At 49.1% G+C, this 20,408-nt stretch overlaps 1 protein-coding gene across 2 annotated transcripts in view; it reads left to right on the top strand.

The window, feature by feature from the left end:
* HNRNPH3 (heterogeneous nuclear ribonucleoprotein H3) overlaps positions 1 to 20,408 on the top strand; it is a 147,660-nt gene that overhangs the window by 13,507 nt on the left and 113,745 nt on the right. For both annotated transcript variants that reach the window (XM_086922158.1, XM_086922157.1), the window contains one exon: positions 1,478 to 1,593. In XM_086922158.1, the coding sequence (XP_086778284.1) occupies positions 1,478 to 1,593 (116 nt within the window). The remainder of the gene's footprint in view (positions 1 to 1,477; positions 1,594 to 20,408) is intronic.

The raw sequence follows: 20,408 nt of genomic DNA, 5'->3' as shown, positions 1-20,408 counted from the left end.
GTAAATCAGCGTGTCAAGGCTGAAGGCATCAACGCGTCTGCTTCCTTTGATATGCGACCCTGGCTTCTCATTCAGACCTGGAGGATGCCCCTCCTCCCCACAGGGAGTCTTCTAGGGGGTGTAGTGACCCCAAGGATAAGTAGCCCACAGGCTACTACACTTTACACCCCTTAATGCCTTTAAGTTCAGTATTTAGGTGGCTCATTGTCACCAGGAAATAAGATTTGTCTTCTTGATGAAGGAAAGAGCCCACCGTGCGAGAACCTCACTGCTACTTTGCGCAAAACCAGGTCTTGCTGTTGGACCTCTACAATTGCATGGACCAGTCTTGTCCAGAAAGCGGTGTCTCTTCCCAGAGCTGTGGAGGAGCGACCCACAACTTCATCTTGGAAGCAACATATCCTGTGGAGCAGAGAGCCTCTTCCATGCATCTGGAGGCACTGAAAGAAATCTGCCCGGTCTGCCATGTTGCTGGCCATTGGTCCCACTGAAGGAGCTGCAAGAAACTAGGTTTTCATGCTCAAGGAGGTCAGATCCGCTCACACCAATACCATGGGTACAATGAGGAGATGCAACAACCAAGGCTTGTTTGTGTAATCTGCACAATAGACCTACTGTTTTGGGACGTCTGGATCCACAAGGCCAGCACAGCCTGAGTCCAAGTGAGCCAGCAGGGACCAGCAACCCTCTAGAGCTGACCCTCCCTCCAGCTTGTCCCCAGCCCCTGCTCACAGCCTCCTGCAGTGCGACCCTGCCTAAGTGCCCCCGACCAATGATCTGAGTGCCAGAGACCCCTAAGACCTGTTAACGTTTTTAGCTTCAAAGCTACAAATACATGTGTATTTGTATACTTTAAAGTAATAACTCAAGGTACTTACCAGATTTTGATAATTTTGATAAATTGTCTTTTTTTTATCAAGTGTCTCACTTACTGATTCTGTACATTAAATGCTTAACAATATCCTCAGAAAAGTCTAAAATGCTTCCCACAAGAGCATTTGGCATTAGTATTAAAGCCTCTGTTAACCAGAAAAGTGTGTCTGGACTCTACACATTGTACTTGATTTTGGCTTGCTATATAGAGAGCCGGGTATCTACACTCACACCTTCTCCAAATGCATGGTTGCACTGTCTAAGGAAACAAATGTTGCAGGATTTTCACAACTTCTCTTCCAAACTGATCAGTTCTGTATGTCAGTCTGGCCTAGTCCATAGCAAAAGTGGGTGTAGGAGATACAACACTTTCCTTTAGGCTTTGTTTACAGAGGAGCGTTCTTCATCCTGCAAGTAGTAAATATTCCATTGCCTTACACTGTATCAAATATTGACTTAACTTGCATGCAGCAAGATTTTTGCTTTAAGACTTCAGTGAAGCACCTATGATGCAGAAGCTCGATAAAGTGACCCTTAAATTTTGCTACATTTGATCGAAAGTATTGTAGTAGCGGCCACTGGATTTTATTATGTTTTTTATTAGGTATGGCAGGACCTGGATTTGGTGGCGCAGGAGATGCAAGTTCTGGATTTCATAGTGGGCACTTTGTGCATATGAGGGGATTACCTTTCCGAGCTACAGAAAATGATATAGCCAATGTAAGTATATTTTTCTTTTAAACTTCTCTTGTTAAGGGTTTCGATTGTCACCTTTCGACTGGCTCTAAGCACAGGTTCTTCCTCCCTCAAATCTGACCCAGGTGCTGATTTCAGTATGCTTTTGTAATTTTGTCAATTGATCTAGTCCTGCCCTCTTGCTCGTCAGTCACAGCATGGAGTGGCAACTAATTTCTCCTGTGGTGTTGGCTTGTATACAGTCCTATTTTGTCTGTGATGTGTCTCATATATGCACTTGAACACGTTCATGGCATGCAAGGCTTTAGAGGGAATTGCGTCCCAGACGTGCAAAATCCACTGTCCATAAAATGTGATTATCAGTTTGCACTATTTTTTTATTTAGTATTTACTCGGCTGTCCTGGCGAGTCTACTTGAGCTGAAAGGAACAGATGTTCTCTTCATTCAGAAAGTGAATGAGCAATGAAGACTCCTTTAAATCTTTGTCTTGATACATTTGTTGCCGGTCAAATGTCAGTCTGTCTTTTTACTAATTGTTTCTGTTCCTGGAAAATGATATTGACCTTTCTTTCTCTTATTATAGTAAATGCATTTTATCAAGTGAGTTCTCTGACAAAAGTTGTGAAACAAAAGGTTAAATGCCATTTTTAGTTCTCGCCTACGCAGCGTGCAAGCACTGTGAGAAGTTGGCCTGGTATTAGATGTCCACTATTCTAGTGGGCACCTTGCACCAGTCCAAACAACCCTTATGGTGATGGTTGTAAAGTCAACCTTATAGACCAGCTATCCTAGTGGTAGCATGGACAAAGCAGTCTTAGGCTAAAACTTCAGAGAGCATGTGAAGCCAGCTGTTTTACCAATAATAGTCCCTTGAACATCAAATGAAAGGACACCACACAAGGTATATCTCAAATATATATGCATTTATTACTAACACAACCCCTCTGCACTCTTTATGAGGTCAGAGTTCGAGATACAGCACAAGTTACTCAATAAGCATACTATAAGTTGCACAAATATAATTCTGCCCTAGGGGCCTCACGAACCATATACTAAGTAAGTGGTGTAAGAACCACTTCAAGAAAGGTGAGTAGGCCTAGGGCCTAGGAAATCGCTGGGACTACACTGAGTAACCAAAGGTTAGGAAGCAGGAGTCCCGCAGGATGCATGTGCAGTGTCTAAATACACACGCGGGTTCTCATAGACTTTCAATGGGAAAGTAAAGTTTACAAAGTAGTTGCTTTCGAACACTTCCGGATGGACTACTGGAAACCCCAGTTAAACTAGGACACTTGGATAGTTTATTACCCACGGGAGCACCGGAGTACTCGAGTTACCACACCCAGGGAAGCCGGGTGCGTAGGTGTTCTTGCGTGTCTGGTTTCGTCGATGAATCTTATGGGGAGCTGCAAGAAAGTGCTGCAAGCGACTAGGAGGAAAGTGTCCGGATGGATCCAAGGGTGGATCTGAGCAGTGGAGAACCTGAAAGCAGAGGGGACAGTCTGGGCCGCTAGCCAGTGACCAGGAAGGAACCAGGCGATGTCGAGATGCAATGAGGTGAAGCTTGTCTCCGCAGCCACAAGGTCCAGGAGGCGTCGACGATGACCAGGAGCTGGAGTCGAGCTGTCCCATGACTGATCTAGCTGTTGGTGGTGTCGGTATCCGGACTGGACCCAACAAACCGTGGCAAATGCAATCCACGCAGGATTAGAAGATTGGCTTCTGTTCAAACCAGCAAGATCCGGGGTGCTTCTCCTTTGCAGCGAAGCAGGAGCAATCCCGGAGCAACCAGGCAAGCAGTGTTTCAAACTGTCTTCAGAGGGACCACTAGCCAACTGGCTAGCAACCGCAAAGACGCGTTGAGCTGAAATGCAGGCGCAGGCCCCTCGCGGCACTCGTGGAGGGCTGTACTTCGGTGCAAATGCTGCTCTGGCTTCTCAAATCCCAATGCACAACTTCGAGGGTGCCTCAGAAGCTGCACAGGTAGCAGAATGCAGGTAGTCCAGGATGTCCGGTCCAATGTCTCTCGTGTCCGCCACGGGTCTCCGCTTTGCTATGGATGTGGGTCAGAGTCGGAGAAGTCTGGAAGTCCAGATTCTGCGTCGCTAAGTCTTCTGGTTCCGGCAGGAGCGTCGACAAAGCAAACTGGCAAGTTACTGATGGTGCCTGTTTGCACAGGGTGGTCACTCCGTGACCACAAGGGAGATGTCTTCAGTCTTCCAGTCGAAATGGAACGTCGATGGTCCAAGAGTTCATTTCAGAGTTTCTTTCCAGGATAAACTAATGTCTCTAGGCACAGCTCCTAGCTTTATACCAAACTAAGGGGCTGGATTACCTGCTAGGTCCCTCCTATGGGTGGAACCTGAGAAGGGGGTGGTTACACCCCTTTCTCTTTGTCCAGTTTCGCGCCAGAGCTGGGGCTGGAGTGCCCCAGCAACTGTTTTGAACCGGGCTATGCATGAAGCACCTTGTGTGCCCCAGGCAGTGTCTGGAAACAGCAGTTTCCATTGAACTCACGCTGCCCCAATCCACTACAGGCTGTCTGGGGGAGGTGCCAGCACCTCCCTTGACAGGAAACCTATTGTCCAGGCCTCCCCTGCCGGAGATTCGCCCAGCAGCAGGTCAGACTTGCGTCTGCGGCAGCAGCATCCATTTTGTGATGCTGAGGTTCTGTTTAACTTTAACCGGGTAGAGCAGTAACTACATGTCTTCTCCCTCTAGAAGGGTGGTATGCTACCCCCACAGCCACGACTTGCGGTGGGGGGGGGGGGGGTAGTATTCCAAAGCGTATGACACCTTACACGACATGTTTTGATAAAGCCAAACCAAAGTTAACATTAACCGCAAGGATTATAATGCACTTCATAGTATATGCTATGGCTATATCATAGAACAGCTATAAGGACATGGTTCCGAAAGCTGACCGGCTCAACTCATGCTAGAGAAACATCTCGCATAAAACCAAGCACTCTGCCTTCAGGATTGTCAAGGCCTGCCATAGGAGTGACTAATAGGTATATATGTGTCTATAATATAAGTGTAGATATATGAATACTATATCTAAGCAAGGGGTGATTACACCACCTTGCCCCAGCTGAGTGATCAGCCAGTTGTGTCCGATTGGATGGCCAGCCATGGGTGGCATAATGCATGCTGCAGCCTCTGGTAGGCCTTGGATGCACCTATGCCTTGGGTACCTATGGTACACTATACAGGGGTCACAAAGGTGACCCAATTAGGTATGTACCTAAAGTACATGGTATGAATTTGGGGAGAGAACAGCTAGGCTGTGGGTCTGATTAGCAGGCCCACAGCCACACTAAAGTCGAAAAACCAGTGAATCACAGCAAAAAGTTGGGTGACCATAGGAAGCAGACCCTACTGTCCTACAAGCACTGCTTAGAGGGACCTCCTGGAATCGCTCAGCACTTTTGTGAAAACTTGTGCATGTTTTGCACTGCTCTCTATGGGCACTCGTGCACGTTTTGGCTTTTCCCTTGCAGGAGCGAGCGACGGCACACTTTTGCTACAGCTGGTACATGCGCAGCTCCCTGTATGTTGAGGGGGTCGAGGTAAACAACCAGCCGTGCGGCTCAAAGGGGAAGTGAACTCCACGATCCCTTGCTCTTCTCGGGAAGGGACTGAAGTGATTGAAAGGATGCCTGAGAGAGACAGTCTGACATATGAGTGCATTAAGGATGCTTTGATTAGGCTGTTTGGGTTGAAACCAGCCCAGTACTTGCAGAGGTTCCGTGAGAAGAAGGCAGAGGGGGTTCCTTTTGAGAATTGGGTCCATGACATAGTGAGAGACTGGAATGAGTGGGTGAAAGGGATGGAAGCAAATGATTACCAGTCCCTAAATCAAGTGATGATTGCAGAGCGCCTCCAGGAGGAGTGCTCTATCCCACTCAGACAGTATCTGTCTGACCTTCCTGAGGGGGATCCTGAGAAACTTGCAGTGATGGCAGATAAGTGGCTTGCCAACAGTGAACAGGGGGCAGGGACAACCCCTTTCAAAGCCCAAGGTGAACTCCCAGCAGGCTGGCCCTAAACCAGAGGGATAGGGCCAGAACAGTTCCCAAGGCTCTCAGGCAGGACCAGAGTCTAAGGGGAATGGGACCTTGAGTTGGCACCAGGAGGGGAAAGGAGGTAAGGGTCCTTTCACTCCCATGGTGATCAAATGCCATAAGTGCCACCCAGAGGGACAATTAAAGTCAGACTGCCCAGTAAAGGACGTGGTGCCAGTGGCACTCGTGATAGCAAGTGTGCTTTCAGTGGGGGCAGAAATGAAGGGAGGCCCAAGTGAGTTTAACTTAGTCACCAGGGACATCTGGGAACTCGACCCAGAAGCCCTTAAGTATATTCACCCTAACTCAACTTGGTAGGAGTGTGGCAAGTATCAATGGAAGGAGGGTTCCTGTCATGAGGGATACTGGTGCCCACAGGTCTATGGTTTAACGCAAATATCTCAAACCTGAAGAGAGCATTCTTGGTTCCAAGGGGTATGGACTTGTAGCTAGTGGTGTTGAGTACCCTCTTGCTAGAGTGCGGGTAGGTGTGAATGGCAAGAAGGCAGTTGTCAATGTCTGGGTGCGAGAGAAGCAGGGTGCTGGGTACTTTCTGGGGAATTATTTTGTTGATCCCGGGTTAGTACCAGGCCCTGAGGCCTATATGGCCTGGATTTCATCAGCTGTGCTCACTAGGGCACAGACTGAAACTGCTTTCTAGTGCAGTGGGGACCACTCTAGTGGAAGAGTCTATAGAGGGAAACAGGGCAGATTCTGAGAAGGCACACGTTCACTAAGCACTAATGTGTGGCTATACAAAGAACAAGGAAGCACAAGTAGGACAGAAGGTGCTTCAACATATATTCAACAACCAACGCTCATCTTCCACCCAGCTGCCACAAACATAACAAACCGCTACAAACATAACAAACCGCTACAAAGTCTATGCACAGCATAGTGAATCCAGAAAAATTCACGCTGCAAAACGAATAGTTTCTTACCTGTCTATGTAGTTTTTCAGCTTGAAGATATTTCTGGATTCACTAGCGAACCCACCCACCTCCGCCAGAAAGACGGGGCTGGAGAAGAAGGTGGAAATACGACAATACAGAAACACACCTTGAAGGGAAAATCACTTACTTGGAAAGGAAATAGAGAACATTGCCAAAGGATTCGCAAACAGAACACAAAACAAGAAAGGAATCCGAAGATGGCGCCCAAAGGTGGGAATTTTTAGTTGAATGCAATTAGTTACTTTGTAGATTACTTTTCTAACCACAGGACTGGATCCTAGATTCAGTCCTGGGACATTTCCTACAAACAGTTAAGTAAAAGCGTTTTGGTTATAGTAGTGAGTTTTAACAAATATTGTATTTTAAAAGTTGACACTTAAAAACTTTTTCACATTGAATCACCAATGTTATCCTATGGAAGGAAATTCAATTTGCAGGTACGTACGCATACATTTGTAATCCACTTGTGGGCTCCTAGGTTCAGCACTGTGACATCTATCTAAAACGGGCAAGTAATTGCGTTTTTATCGCTCGCACAGTTTTTAACCCCTTCGGTGCTCATGACGGAACAGTTCCCTCATGAGCGTCGGTTGGCCTGTGCTCATGACGGAACCGTTCCGTCATGAGTCCATAGGTTCTCTTAGAACCTTCAGCACCGCAGCCGAATTTGCGCAGCACTGAAGGGGTTAAAGAATGTTTGGAAGTTTCAAAAATAGACAAACTTTTTCAGCAAAAAGCAGGCAATGATATCCTATGGAAGGAAATTCAAGTTATTGGTAAGTACGGTTAGAATTACTTTTCAGGGTCCGTACTGGGCTAAAAGATGCAGCACTGAGGTCTCCTGTTAAGGGGGATTAAAATCTCAATTCGTTGTTCAGCTGGTTTTAGATGAATATTTTAAAGTTCCAAAACTCCATAATTAGAAGAATTTCCAAGTGAAACCAGTCAATGTTAGCCTAAGTAAGAAAAGTTAAGTTATCGGTTTTCAGGTAAGCACTCTGCTGGCAGAGTTACGGTTCTGGGCATAGACTCTGGCGTCTCCCAGGGTCAGGTAGGTACAGTTGGTACTCCCTCAGCGGCACAGGGGCAGCCGGGTGCAGAGGCAGTTGGGCCCAATGTTATCCAATGAGAGGCAGGGGGCCGTCGGTTGGTGGCTGCTGGCAAGCAGACCACATGGCTGTGGGAGCTGGGCTCCTGGTCACTCTCTCAGGGCAAATGGGGGAGTAGATTAGGACAAAGGTTGCACTGCCAGGGGCACTCGGGCGGCTGGGTGCAGGGTGCTTTTGAGCTATCGGGTGCTCAATGTTATTCAATGGAGATCTTGGAAAGTGAACAAAGGCTGCAGGCTCAGGGACAGTGGATCTTCTGGAGTGACCAACACTTCGAGGGCTAAGTTGGGATCTTGGAGGGTAGGTAGGCACCCCAGAGTTGGGCACAGGGGCCGCTGGATGCCAGGGTGTCTTTTGGCGTCAGAAATCTTACCCTCTGCTGGTCGTGGTTGAAGGGGCCCCTGGTTCTGAGGCTGCAGGCTTTGTCTGGGTTGTCGAGGAGGGTCCTTGGGCATTCTATCAGGTCCGAATCGCCAGGGGGACGTCCTCGGGGTCTTAGTCCACCCAGGCACAGACTGGGCTCGCCTGGTGCAGAGTGGGCTGGATTCGCGGTTCCTTACTGGCAGCAGGGGTATTGCTGTTTGAGCAGAACCTCTGCTCGTGGGAGTCCCAGTCGCTAAGAGGGTCAAGGCAGACAGGTCCTCTGGGGTTCTCGAGGTTGCTGTCCGCAGGAGACGCCGGGATTTAGCAGAAGCAGGTTCAGGGATACACAGGCCTGTAGGTCTGGGGCAAGTCAGTTGGTGTCGTCCTTGTTAGCAGCTGCACGGCAGGTGGTCTTGGTCTTTTTTCTTGCTTCGAAATCTGGATCTGAGGGAGAAAGTTTCAGGGTGCCCCTAAATTCTAAATTTAGGGGTGTTACAGGTAGGGGAAGGGCAGGGACCAATGGGTCCCTGTCCAGGGGGGAGTACACCCCTATCCTGCTCCTCTCCTGTGATGGGCGGAGCCCAGAGTTGTTCTTCACCTCACACACCTGAGGGGTTGAGTTGGCACAGGCTGGCACACCCCCTTTCCTCACTTAGGGTTTCCTGCTAGTCTTCCCGCCAGAGTGGGGGGTCAGAACAGGTGATGGCCAGTTGCTGAGTACAGCAAGTGGCCTGGAGAACCTCACAAAGGCATGCCTTTGAAGCTTCCACCTGCCCATCCTGGGGGTGGAGACCTAGCACCTCGCCCAGGATGTGCATTGTTGCAGGCACAGGAGAGTGGGGGCTCTCCGCCCAGGGGTCCAGCAACATGTCTGCTGTGTGGCAGCCTAGGCAGCTTCTCAGACAAGATGTGGATTGTAGGTTCGGTTTCAGGGAGTTCTCTAAGATGCCCTCTGTCGTGCATTTTACAATAATTCCTGCACTGGTATCGGTCTGGATTTAATGTTCTGAGAAGTTTTATACCAAACTTGTCAGTCTTCAGTGTAGCATTATGGTGCTGTGGAGTTCGTAATGACCAGCTCCCAGCACAATATACTCTTAATGGCAGCACTGCACTTGAAATGTCTAAGAATGGACACTGTAGGGGTACATGGCTCATGCACTTATGCACTCGCACTGGCACAGGGCACCCAGCTAGAGGGCATGGGTTGTAGGCATGGCACACAGGGATGTGTGCCATGTCGATTGATCACTTTGTTCTGCACCAAAACGCGCAGCCTGGAAGGGCAGTGTGTGTAAACGTACAGGCCCTCTAAGGGTGGCACAACCAGGGGAACAATCCGAGGGGAATGCCCTATGGATAAGCTGGTCAAACATTTGCCTACGCCTTGCCAGACAGTTATGGTTAAATGTAAATGTAAATTGATACTTGTAAAGCGCACTACTCACCGCAAGGGTCTCAAGGCGCTTGTATGAATACCGCTGTGAAACCCATCCTGGCTTTCCCTGTGAGGTGCTACGAGAGGCAAGAAGACCTACCACATGAAGGTGCTATGTGGCAAAATGGAAAAAAATGAACACGATGGTGCATCAAGCTAAAGCTACAGAAGATGACCAAGGAATCAACTATGCTAAAATATTTAACACACTTGCTAAAAGCAAACCTAAGTTCTACCTCGCTGTGAGAAGTTGGCCTGATATATGATGTTTCCAATTCTGGAACCACCTTGTATCAGTCCAAACAATCCCTTATGGTGTCTGGTTGTATGTCAACCTTATAGACAAGCTATCCTAATGGTAGCATGGACTAAGCAGCCTTAAAGGCTTAACTCAAGAGGTCGTGTTAAGCAAGCTGTTTTACCAATCACAATCCTGTAATATCAAATGAAAGGACACTACACAAGTATATATTATAAAAATATATGTATTTATTACTAGAATAATCCTCTGTACTCTTTGAGTGCAGAGGCACAAGCGTTTAAACAAAAGCACAGTTAAACATATGAAAGTTGCACAATTAAGGATGAGGGCGGGTGGCCACTCAAACCATATATTAAGAAAGTGGTATAAGATACCAATCGAACAGTGGTTAGGCCTAGGGCCTAGGGAATCGCTGGGAGCAGTCGGGACTAGCAATGCTGAAGTTGGGAAAAGCCCGCGGGATTCGGGTGCAGCGCTTGAAGCACAGGCATGCACCAATGCAAAGTCAATGGTGCGTAAAAGTGCTTAAGTTACTGTTTAAGAATACTTCTGCTCAACCTAGAAGGACAAAACACACTAGAGGTGTGTACCAGTGTGGGAACACTGGCGTTGCTGAGTTACCTCACCCACAGGAAGCGGGTGCACAGGTGCGAAGTAGTGTCGGGTTTTGTCACGCAGGTTGCTGGTGCTTGGAGCTGAAGATGCTGCAGGCGTCGAGACGAGAAGTGTCCGGTGTGATCCAAGGGTGGATCGAAGTTAAAGATAATCTGAAAGCAGAGGGGACAGTCTGGGTCCCTTTGCAGTGACCAGAAGGAACCAGGCAATGTCGGGCGCTTTCAGGTCGCTTCTCTCCGCTGCCACGTGGACTCTGGGGCACTGAGGATGTCCGGGAGTGGATCACGAGCTGTCCCACGCAGGCTCTCGCTGTCGGCGATGTCGGCTTCCGGATTGGAGCCAACAACACTTGGCAAGGGCAACCCACGCAGGATTCGAAGATGGCGTTGCACTCTGACCAGGAGGGTCAGAGCGGGGGCTCCTTTTCAGAGGAGCGGGTGCAAGTCTGGAGCAACCAGAATCACAAGTTAGATTTCGTAGTTCGTCGGCACTGGGGCCACAAGCCAACGGGCAAGTGATCGGGCCAACGCGTTGAGCCAAAAGAAGAAGAAGGGCCCCACGCAGCACCCTGTGTAGAGGGGTGAGCTTCGGTGCAAAAGAGGCTCAGGGCTGGGGCTTCTCAAACCCCGATGTACAGCTTCGAGGGTCACTCGTGGGCTGCACAGTCAGCGTCTCGTGGCTTCAGGTCGCCTCCACGGGTCTCAGCTCTGCAGGGACTGTGGATCGGGCTGTTAGAAGGCAGGCTCGCTTGGTCTTGTCGAACTCTGTTGCTCGAGTTCAGTCAGGAACTGCAACAAAGCAAACGTCTAGGTGCTGGATGGTGCCTATTTGCACAGGTTGGTCACTCCTTGACCACAATGGAGATTCTTCAGTCTTCTATGTAGGATGTCGAAGGGTCCAGAGTTTCTTTTCATAAGTTTCAGTCAGGATAATCGGAGTGCTTTGGCACTGCTCCCATTCTTATACCAATCTAGGGGGCTGGATTACCTGCTAGGTCCCCTCCTATGGGTGGGACCCAGGAAGGGGGTGACCCCTTTCCCTTTGTCCAGGTCGTGCTGGGACTGGGGCTGGTGTGCCCCAGAACCGGTTTGACCAGATTATGCAAGGGGAAGTCTTGTGCTCCCCAGGCAGTGTCTGGTTTCTTTCAAACCTCCCTGCTACAATCCACTATCTCCTGTCTGGGGTGGTGTGACACCTCCCTGTGACAGGAAACCCTTTGTCCAGGCCTCCTTGGCTGAGTTTCGGTCAGCAGCAGGAGGTCAGACCCGTGTCTGTGGCAGAAGCATCCATTTTGTGGTGCTGAGGCTCCTTTTTAAAATCAACTGCGTTTTAGCAAAGTAACATGTTGCCTCCCTCAAGAGGGGTGGAATGCTATCCCTGTCGACAGGACTGTAGAGGGGATAGTATTCCAAATAGTATGACACCTTACACATGTTTTGATAAAGCCAAACCAAAGTAAACATATAACTGCGAGGATTATAATGCACTTAATAGTATATGGTATGGCATTATCCCGGAACAGCTTAGGGAATTGGTCCCGACAGCTGCAGACAGGCTCGGCTCATGCTAGAGCACCATCTCACATAAAACCAAGCACTCTTCCTCCAGGATTGTTAAGGCCTGCCATAGGAGTGACTGATAGGAATCTGTGTCCATTTTAGGGTTAGATATAGGTATACTATATCTAAGCAAGGGGTGATTACACCACCTTGCCCCAGCTGAGTGATCAGTCAGTTTTGTCAATTTTGGATAGCCAGCCAGGGGTGGCAAAAGATATGCTGCAGCCCCTGGTAGGCCTTGGATGTACCTATGCCCTGGGCACCTATAGTGCACTGGACAGGGGCTGATAAGGTGACCCAAGCCAATTTAGTTATGCACCTAGGGTACATGGAATCCATTTTACAGAGAGAGCAGATAGCCTGGGGCCCTGATTAGCAGGGAACCAGGCCAACTAAGTCGAAAACCAGCTAAACACAAGGCAAAAAATCTGGGGTAACCATAGTCGGGTAGCCACCTTCCTACACTCGCTGAGAGTACACCTAGCAGCGATAGTAGCCCACACAAGAGGAGAGACTGGAAAGAGCTTCTTTTCATCACAAGTAGTAAAAAGATTCCTAGAAGGGGCAAAAAGGATTGCACCTTCAAAGAGGATGCCGCCACCGGCATGGAACCTGAATTTAGTCCAAACAGATCTTATGAAACAGCCTTTTGAACCCATCCTTAAGGCCTCACTGTAGGAGAGTAGGGTCTGCAATCCTATGATCACCCAGATTTTTTGCTTTTGTTTCACTGGTTTACGACTTTCTCTGGCTGTGGGCCTGCTAATCAGACCCACAGCCTAGCTGTTGTCTCACTAAATTACAACGTGTACCTTAGGTGCATTTACCAATTGGTACTGGGCCACCTTATCAGACCCTGTAACTCGGGGCATAGGTGTACCCAGGGCCTACCCGGGGCTGCAGCATGTATTATGCCACCCCTGGCTGGCCATCTAAATCTGACACAACTGGCTGCACGACAGCTGGGGCAAGGTGGTGTAATCACCCTTTGCTGTAGATATAGTATACCTATATCTAACCCTAAAATGGACACTGATTCCTATCAGTCACTCCTATGGCAGGCCTTGACAATCCTGAAGGCAGAGTGCTTGGAATCGTGTGAGATGGTGCTCTGGCATGAGCTGAGCCCGTTTGCAGCTTGCGGAACCAAGTCCTAATAGCTGTTCCATGATAACGCATACCATATACTCTTAAGTGCATTATAATCCTCGCAGTTAAATGTTATCTATGGTATCGCTTTATCAAAACATGTCGAGTAAGGTGTCATACGAATTGGAATACTAACCCCTCGCCAATTCTGGCGACGGGGTTAGCATTCCACCCTTCTAGAGGGTCACGACATGTATGTAACTGTGAACCCTGGTTAAAGTTAACTCAAGCCTCAGCATCACAAAATGGATGCTGCCACCACAGACACGAGTCTGACCCCCCTGCAGCTGGGAGTCCTTCCAGCGAGGGGAGCTTGGACAAAGGGTTTCCTGTCAGGGGCGGTGCTAGCACCATCCCAGACAGGGTTTTGTGTGTCCTGGATAGGCAGGGCTTTACAGGAAGGTGACTGCAAGTGGCACCCCGGTGCTCACTACGCATCTGCCGGCTAGAACCAGTTCCAGGGGCACACCAGCCCCTGGCCTGGGGAAAGTCCGGCATGGTGGAGGGGTGTAACCACCCCCCTTCCTGGTCCCACCCCTAGGGCAGGACCTAGTCGCGTACCCACCCCTTTCTTTAGGATAAAGGCAGGAGCGGGGACCCTTCCAAATTAGATCATCTTTGAATCAAGAAACTACTTTCTACGAAAGGAACTCTCGACTTCTTCTCAAGATTTCTCCCTTGTGGCTAAGGAGTAGTCACCCTGCATCCGCAGGCACCATCTAAGAACTCTGCGGTTTGCTGCACGTCCTTCCTCCGGAATCCGACTGCCCAGCTCGACGAGACCCGGCTTCCCTGGCACCTCTGACCTCTACCTACCTCTACAGCTAAGCTGAGAACCGTAGGTGCGACGAGACCTCGAGGGACCGGCCATCATCCGAACTGCACGACTTCTATCCAGCACTACCGCCGAGGGATCCTCTGAGTGCTTTGGGGTCTGAGAAGCCCCGACCCTGAGCAGCTCCTGCACCGAAGTCCAGCCCCCCAGCATCCACGAGATCTGCGTGGGGCCCTTCTGCTTTGTGGCTGCTCACCGCGTTGTCTGGCTACTAGCCCGCTGGCTTGTGGCCTTCCCGACGACGACCGACGACATCACCACGGCTGGTCTGGTTGCTCCAGAATTGCCCTTGCTCCCTTCCAAAAGAGGAGCACCCCGGACCCTCCTGGTCCACTCCAGCGCCATTTAAGGTCCACCGCGTGGGCTTGAATTTGCCAAGACTAGTTGCCCCAATCCTGGGTCCAGCGACGTCGACAGCATCAACCATCGTGGGACCGCTCTCACCTCCATCCTGGTCGCCGACAACGCCTCCTGGTCCGTGAGACTGCAGAGCCCAGCGTCGCCCACTCACCTGGTCGAGGTGACTTTGCCCGGTGCCATCCTGGTGCCCACACAATCACTGGCTAGCAATTAAGAACTTGGTCCCCTCTGCTTTCAGGTGTCATCCATATTCGATCCAGGCTTGGATCACTTCGGACTTAAACACTGGTCGCCTGCCAGCAACTTCTTTCTTCAGGCTCCATAGACTGCAACGAGGATTCCCGACGTCTTTTCAGACCTATGCAGCTGCAGCCCCTGGGCTAGGTAACTTCGGCATTTCGGTGCCCCTATCCAAGGGTCCAGATCCTTTTTCGTTTTCAGCCTAACTAGTCTGATTCGTCCGATATCCTTAACTTTGCTTTTACTAGCCTCCATAGACTTTGTCCCGCATCCCGCGTGAGAGTGCACACTCTGCACCCGAGTCCCCTAGGCTTCCTACTAGTAATCTGAAGGTTCAGTAACGTAGTCCTAGCGATTCCAAAGCCTATTAGTATAGTACTTACCTGCTAGTAATTTTGCATTCCACTTTCATAGTATATGGTTTTTCGTGCCCCTCGGGCATTTTGTGTAAATTGTGCAACTTAAAGTATTTTCGTAAGAGTTTTGTTGTGTGCTTAGTACCCTGTCCTCATAAAGAGTACAGGGCTGTTGTGATTTAAATAAATACACTGTTTATTTTCATAACACTTGTGTGGTGTCCTTTCACTTGGTGTTCAAGGGGTATATGTGATGGTATAACAGCTGGCTTAACACGCCCTCTAGAGTTTAGCCCGAAGACTGCTCGTATCCATGCTACTAGGATAGCTGGTCTATAAGGTTGACTTACAACCAATCACCATAAGGGTTATTTGGACTGATACAAAGTGCTCACTAGAATAGTGAACATTATATATCAGGCCAACTTCTCACATTGGTGAGCAGCGGTTGGGATTTGAGCTTGCTGTTGTTTTACCACACGTATCCTAAGAATATCTTTGTGAAAGATCACATAAGGTAAGGTACATATAACTTAACTTAGAATACTCTGAGTTCTACTGAACCAGCTGTTGTAGTTTAACAAGGCTTAGCACACCTTGACTACAACTCTTAGCAAGGGATCAGTAGGCAAACAAATAGTGTAGATAGGTGCATCACTTACACCACACTAGAAGCATGTCTAACCACGGAGAGTCTGCAGAGACCCCTCTTGTGGTTGTGGACCCTCCACAGGTCACTTCCAGATATGCTGCTCTTAGCTTCCAGAAGATGAGACAAATCTGTACATCCAGGAAGCTAAAAAAGGGTGCAAACCCTACCATTCCTTTTCTGATTGGTCTCTTAGAGACTTATGATGCTAGGAGGGCTGGTAACACAGATCCTTCTCATCCAGATGAGAATATGCCCCCCTTACAGGGTCCCTTTGATAACCATGACCATCCCCTCCAGGAGGCAGATGATGCTGAGGATGAGTTGTCAGGGGAGGAGGCAGACAAAGGTCAGGTAGAAGTCAGTAGACTCACTAGGACCAACTTAAGTAAGCATGAGAATGGATTTGGGGGACCCCCAGGGCCACTCTCAGGCAGACTTCACATTGGGAATGGACGAGATAGATCTCTGTCAAGAGGCTCTAACAGATCCATTCGAACCAATGGCTCTCAGGTCTCTTCTCACAGAGGGATGTCCTCCCCTAAGAGAAGGGAACATGAAGCTAAGATGAGGGAAGCCAATCTGAGGATTGAAAGGGAAGAACTTGCCCTGGCCAAAGAGAGGCTTGCCTTTGCTAGAGAGCAAAAGTTAAGTGGGTTAGATCTCACTGGTGGCAGCATTCTCCCAAGAGAGAAAGACAGGAGTTTAGACACTAGACACCTGAGTAAGATAGTGCCCCCCTTTAAACAAGGGGATGATATCCACAAATGGATGACTGCTTTGGAGTGGGCCTGCACTGTACAGTGTGTCCAGAGTCAGTGGGCAGCTATCTTGTGGCTCTCCTTTGAAGGTAAAGGTAGAGACAAGCTCCTCACTACTAGAGCTGAGGATGCTAATAATTACCAAGTCCTGAAGAATACACTGATTGATGGGTTTGGCCTAACCACTGAGCAGTACAGGTTGCTGTTCAGGGATACCCAGAAAACTTAGTCTCAGGATTGGTCTGACTTTGTTGATTGTGCCACTAAGGCTTTGGAGGGCTGGTTGCTGGGCAGTAAGGTTACTGATTACACAGGATTGTATAATCTGATCATGAGGGAACAGATTTTAAACAATTGTCAGAACCAGTTGTTGCATCAGCACATTGTTGACTCAGATCTGACCTCTCCCCAAGAATTGGGAAAGAAGGCAGACAGATGGGTCAGAACCAGGGTTAAGCAGAACCAGGGCCAGAACCAGGGTGGTCAGAAGAAAGCAGACCAGAAGGGTAAAGATACTAAAGGTGAACAAAATGACCAGAAGTCTTCAACAGGTCCCCAACAACCCAAAGAGGGTGGGGGTCAGGCTTCCCAGAAAAAGAAAAATCAAGAAGGCCAGTCTAAAAGGTGGTGCCAATACTGTAAAAGTAAAACTCGCTGGTTTAGTGAGTGCACCAAGAAAGGAGGGCAAACTCCTGCCACTGCAGCCCCTAAGGCAACTGCACCCCCTAGTACAGTCAGCAGTGGTAGTGCACCTCTCAAGGGATTAGTTGGGTTAACCTTGGGTTCTGAGGGGTATGACAACTTAGTTGGCACACTCACTCAGGCTGTCCTTGTCTGTACAGGGGATATGGATATATCCCCTGATGTCAGTCCCAATACTTTGGGCAAGTACAGACAGACACCTTTGATAAATGGCAAAATGGCTCAGGCCTATAGGGACACTTGTGCCAGTGTCACCATGGTGACACCTAACTTTGTGGACCCTGGACAGATCATGCCAGGTACAGATTTCCTGGTGACCAATGCCAGCAACATCACTACCAGTCATAGTATGGCGATTGTTGCTTTCTCCTGGGGAGGGGTAAATGGCCAAAAGGAAGTTGTAGTTAGTTCAGACCTCCCAGTGGATTGTTTGTTGGGCAATGATTTGGAGTCATCACAATGGTCAGAAGTGGAGCAGGGGACTCACATGGAGATGTTAGGCTTGCCAGCACATGTGCTTGCTGTGACTAGGTCACAGGCCAGAAGATGCCCCACTGAACAGGTGCTGGATCCTGGAACAATGGACCAGACCCATCCAAGAAGAAGAGCAGGAGGGTTAAGGCATTGCCTTCCCCCTTGCCCCAGGTTGAGGATCAAGTCTCAGAGGAGGCTGACCTACAGGAGCTGAGGGAAACGGAGCCTAAAGAATTTGAACTTGATCAAGTTGAATTTCTGGGCTCAGGGGGACCCTCCAGAGCAGACCTGGGGAAGGAACAGTTAGCCTGCCCTTCTCTTGAACCCCTCAGACAGCAGGCTGCTGCTGAGGCTGCAGGGAACGCCACAGGTACCCACAAGGTATACTGGGAAGATGGACTCCTGTTCTCTGAGTCAAGAGACCCCAAGCCTGGTGCAACCAGGAGGCTGGTCATCCCCTTGTCTGAGAGGTTTCCTTCTCACTTTGGCCCATGAGATTCCCCTTGCAGGTCACTTAGGCCAGAACAAGACTTGGGACAGAATTGTCTCGCACTTTCACTGGCCTCACATGAATGAGGATACCAAGGAGTTTTGTCGCTCCTGTGTCACTTGCCAAGCCAGTGGTAAGTCAGGTGGCACTTCAAAGGCCCCCCTTATACCAATGCCTGTGGTGGGGGTGCCCTTTGAAAGGGTGGGGATTGACATTGTTGGACCAATGGAACCCCAGACAGCATCAGGGCACAAGTTTATACTGGTGGTGGTGGTGGACCATGCCACCAGGTATCCTGAAGCTATTCCCCTTAGGACCACTACAGCACCTGTTGTGGCAAGAGCCCTAGTTGGAGTATTCTCCAGATTGGGCTTCCCTAAGGAGGTTGTCTCTCTGACAGAGGTGCAAACTTCATGTCAAGCTACTTAACTGCTATGTGGAAGGAATGTGGTGTCAACTACAAGTTCACTACACCCTATCATCCACAATGCAATGGGCTTGTTGAAAGGTTCAACAGGACCCTAAAAGGGATGATTCATGGACTACCTGAAAAGCTCAGGCGTAGATGGGATGTCCCGATACCCTGCCTTTTATTTGCTTATAGAGAAGTCCCAAAGAAGGGGGTTGGCTACAGCCCTTTTGAACTTTTGTATGGACATCCTGTAAGAGGACCTCTGTGTTTGGTGAAGGAAGGATGGGAGAGACCTCTCAAAAAGCCTGCAACCAGCATAGTGGACGATGTACTTGGTCTCCGCTCCAGGATGGCTGAGTACATGGAAAAGGCATCTGAAAACCTTAAGGCCAGCCAAGAACTCCAAAAAGCTTCGCATGACCAAAAGGCTGTCCTGACTGTGTATCAGCCTGGACAGGTGTGGGTGTTGGAGCCAGTGGCCCCAGCAGCACTCAAAGACAAATGGTCTGGGCCCCACACAATCCTTGAGCAAAAGGGAGAGGTCACCTACCTGGTGGACCGTGGAACTCCCAGGAGCCCCCACAGGGTGCTCCATGTAAACAGGCTCAAAGCATATGTTGACAGGAAGGCCATGAGCAAGCTCATGTCCATAGATGAGGGACAGGAGGAAGAGAGTTACCCTCTCCCAGACCTGCTCACTCAGAATCCTGATGATGGGTCAGTGGATGGTGTTGTCTTTTGTGGCAGCCTCTCTGAACATCACCAAAAGGACTGCAAACAAGTTCTTCAATCCTTTAGACATATGTTCTCTCTGACACCCAGTCAAACCAATTGGTGTACCCATGAGGTTGACACTGGTGACAGCTTGCCAGTTAAGAGTAAAATCTACAGGCAGCCTGATCATGTTAGAGACTGCATCAAGAGTGAAGTGCAGAAAATGTTGGAGTTGGGAGTCATTGAACCCTCAGATAGCCCTTGGGCTAGCCCAGTAGTTCTAGTGCCAAAGCCTCACACCCAGGGTGGTAAGAAAGAGATGAGGTTTTGCGTAGACTACAGAGGTCTCAATGCAGTCACTAAGACTGATGCCCACCCAATACCAAGGGCAGATGAACTTGTAGATAGATTGGCTTCTGCCAACTACTTAAGTACATTTGACCTGACAGCTGGGTATTGGCAAATCAGGTTAGCTGAGGATGCCAAGCCCAAGACAGCATTTTCTACCCCTGGTGGGCATTATCAATTTGTGGTAATGCCCTTTGGTTTGAAAAATGCACCTGCCACCTTCCAAAGGTTGGTGAATCATGTTCTCACTGGGCTGGATGACTTCTGTGCAGCATATCTTGATGATATAGCTGTCTTTAGCTCCACCTGGGAGGATCACCTGGTCCACCTGAGGAAAGTGTTAGAGGCACTGCAAGCCAGATAGGGCAGACACAGGTTGTATACTTGGGCCACCTTGTAGGTGGAGGCCAAGTTCAGCCACTGGAGAGCAAGATACAGTCAATCAGGGACTGGGCTCCTCCAACCACACACTCAGGTTCGAGCTTTCTTGGGCCTGACTGGTTACTATAGAAAGTTTGTCAGAAATTATGGATCAATTGTGACTCCACTTAATGAACTGACAAGTAAGAAAATGCCAAAGAAAGTTCATGTGGACAGCAAGCTGTCAAAAAGCATTTGATGACCTAAAACAGGCCATGTGCACAGCACCTATCCTCAAGAGTCCAGACTACTCCAAACCATTCATTGTCCAAACAGATGCTTCTGAGTTGGGTGTGGGAGCTGTTCTATCTCAACTGAATTTTGATGGTAATGACCAGCCCATTGCTTTTATAAGCAGAAGGCTGACCCCCAGAGAGAGAAATTGGTCAGCTATTGAGAGGGAGGCCTTTGCTGTGGTTTGGGCCCTGAAGAAACTGAGGCCATACTTGTTTGGCACTCATTTCAAGATTCAGACCGACCATAAGCCCCTCTTGTGGCTAAATCAGATGAAGGGTGAAAACCCCAAACTGCTTAGGTGGTCCATTTCCCTACAGGGGATGGA

This window comes from Lissotriton vulgaris, chromosome 5 (assembly GCF_964263255.1).
Source record: "Lissotriton vulgaris chromosome 5, aLisVul1.2, whole genome shotgun sequence".
Taxonomy (NCBI): domain Eukaryota; kingdom Metazoa; phylum Chordata; class Amphibia; order Caudata; family Salamandridae; genus Lissotriton; species Lissotriton vulgaris.
This window is presented reverse-complemented; position numbering and strand designations above follow the sequence as displayed.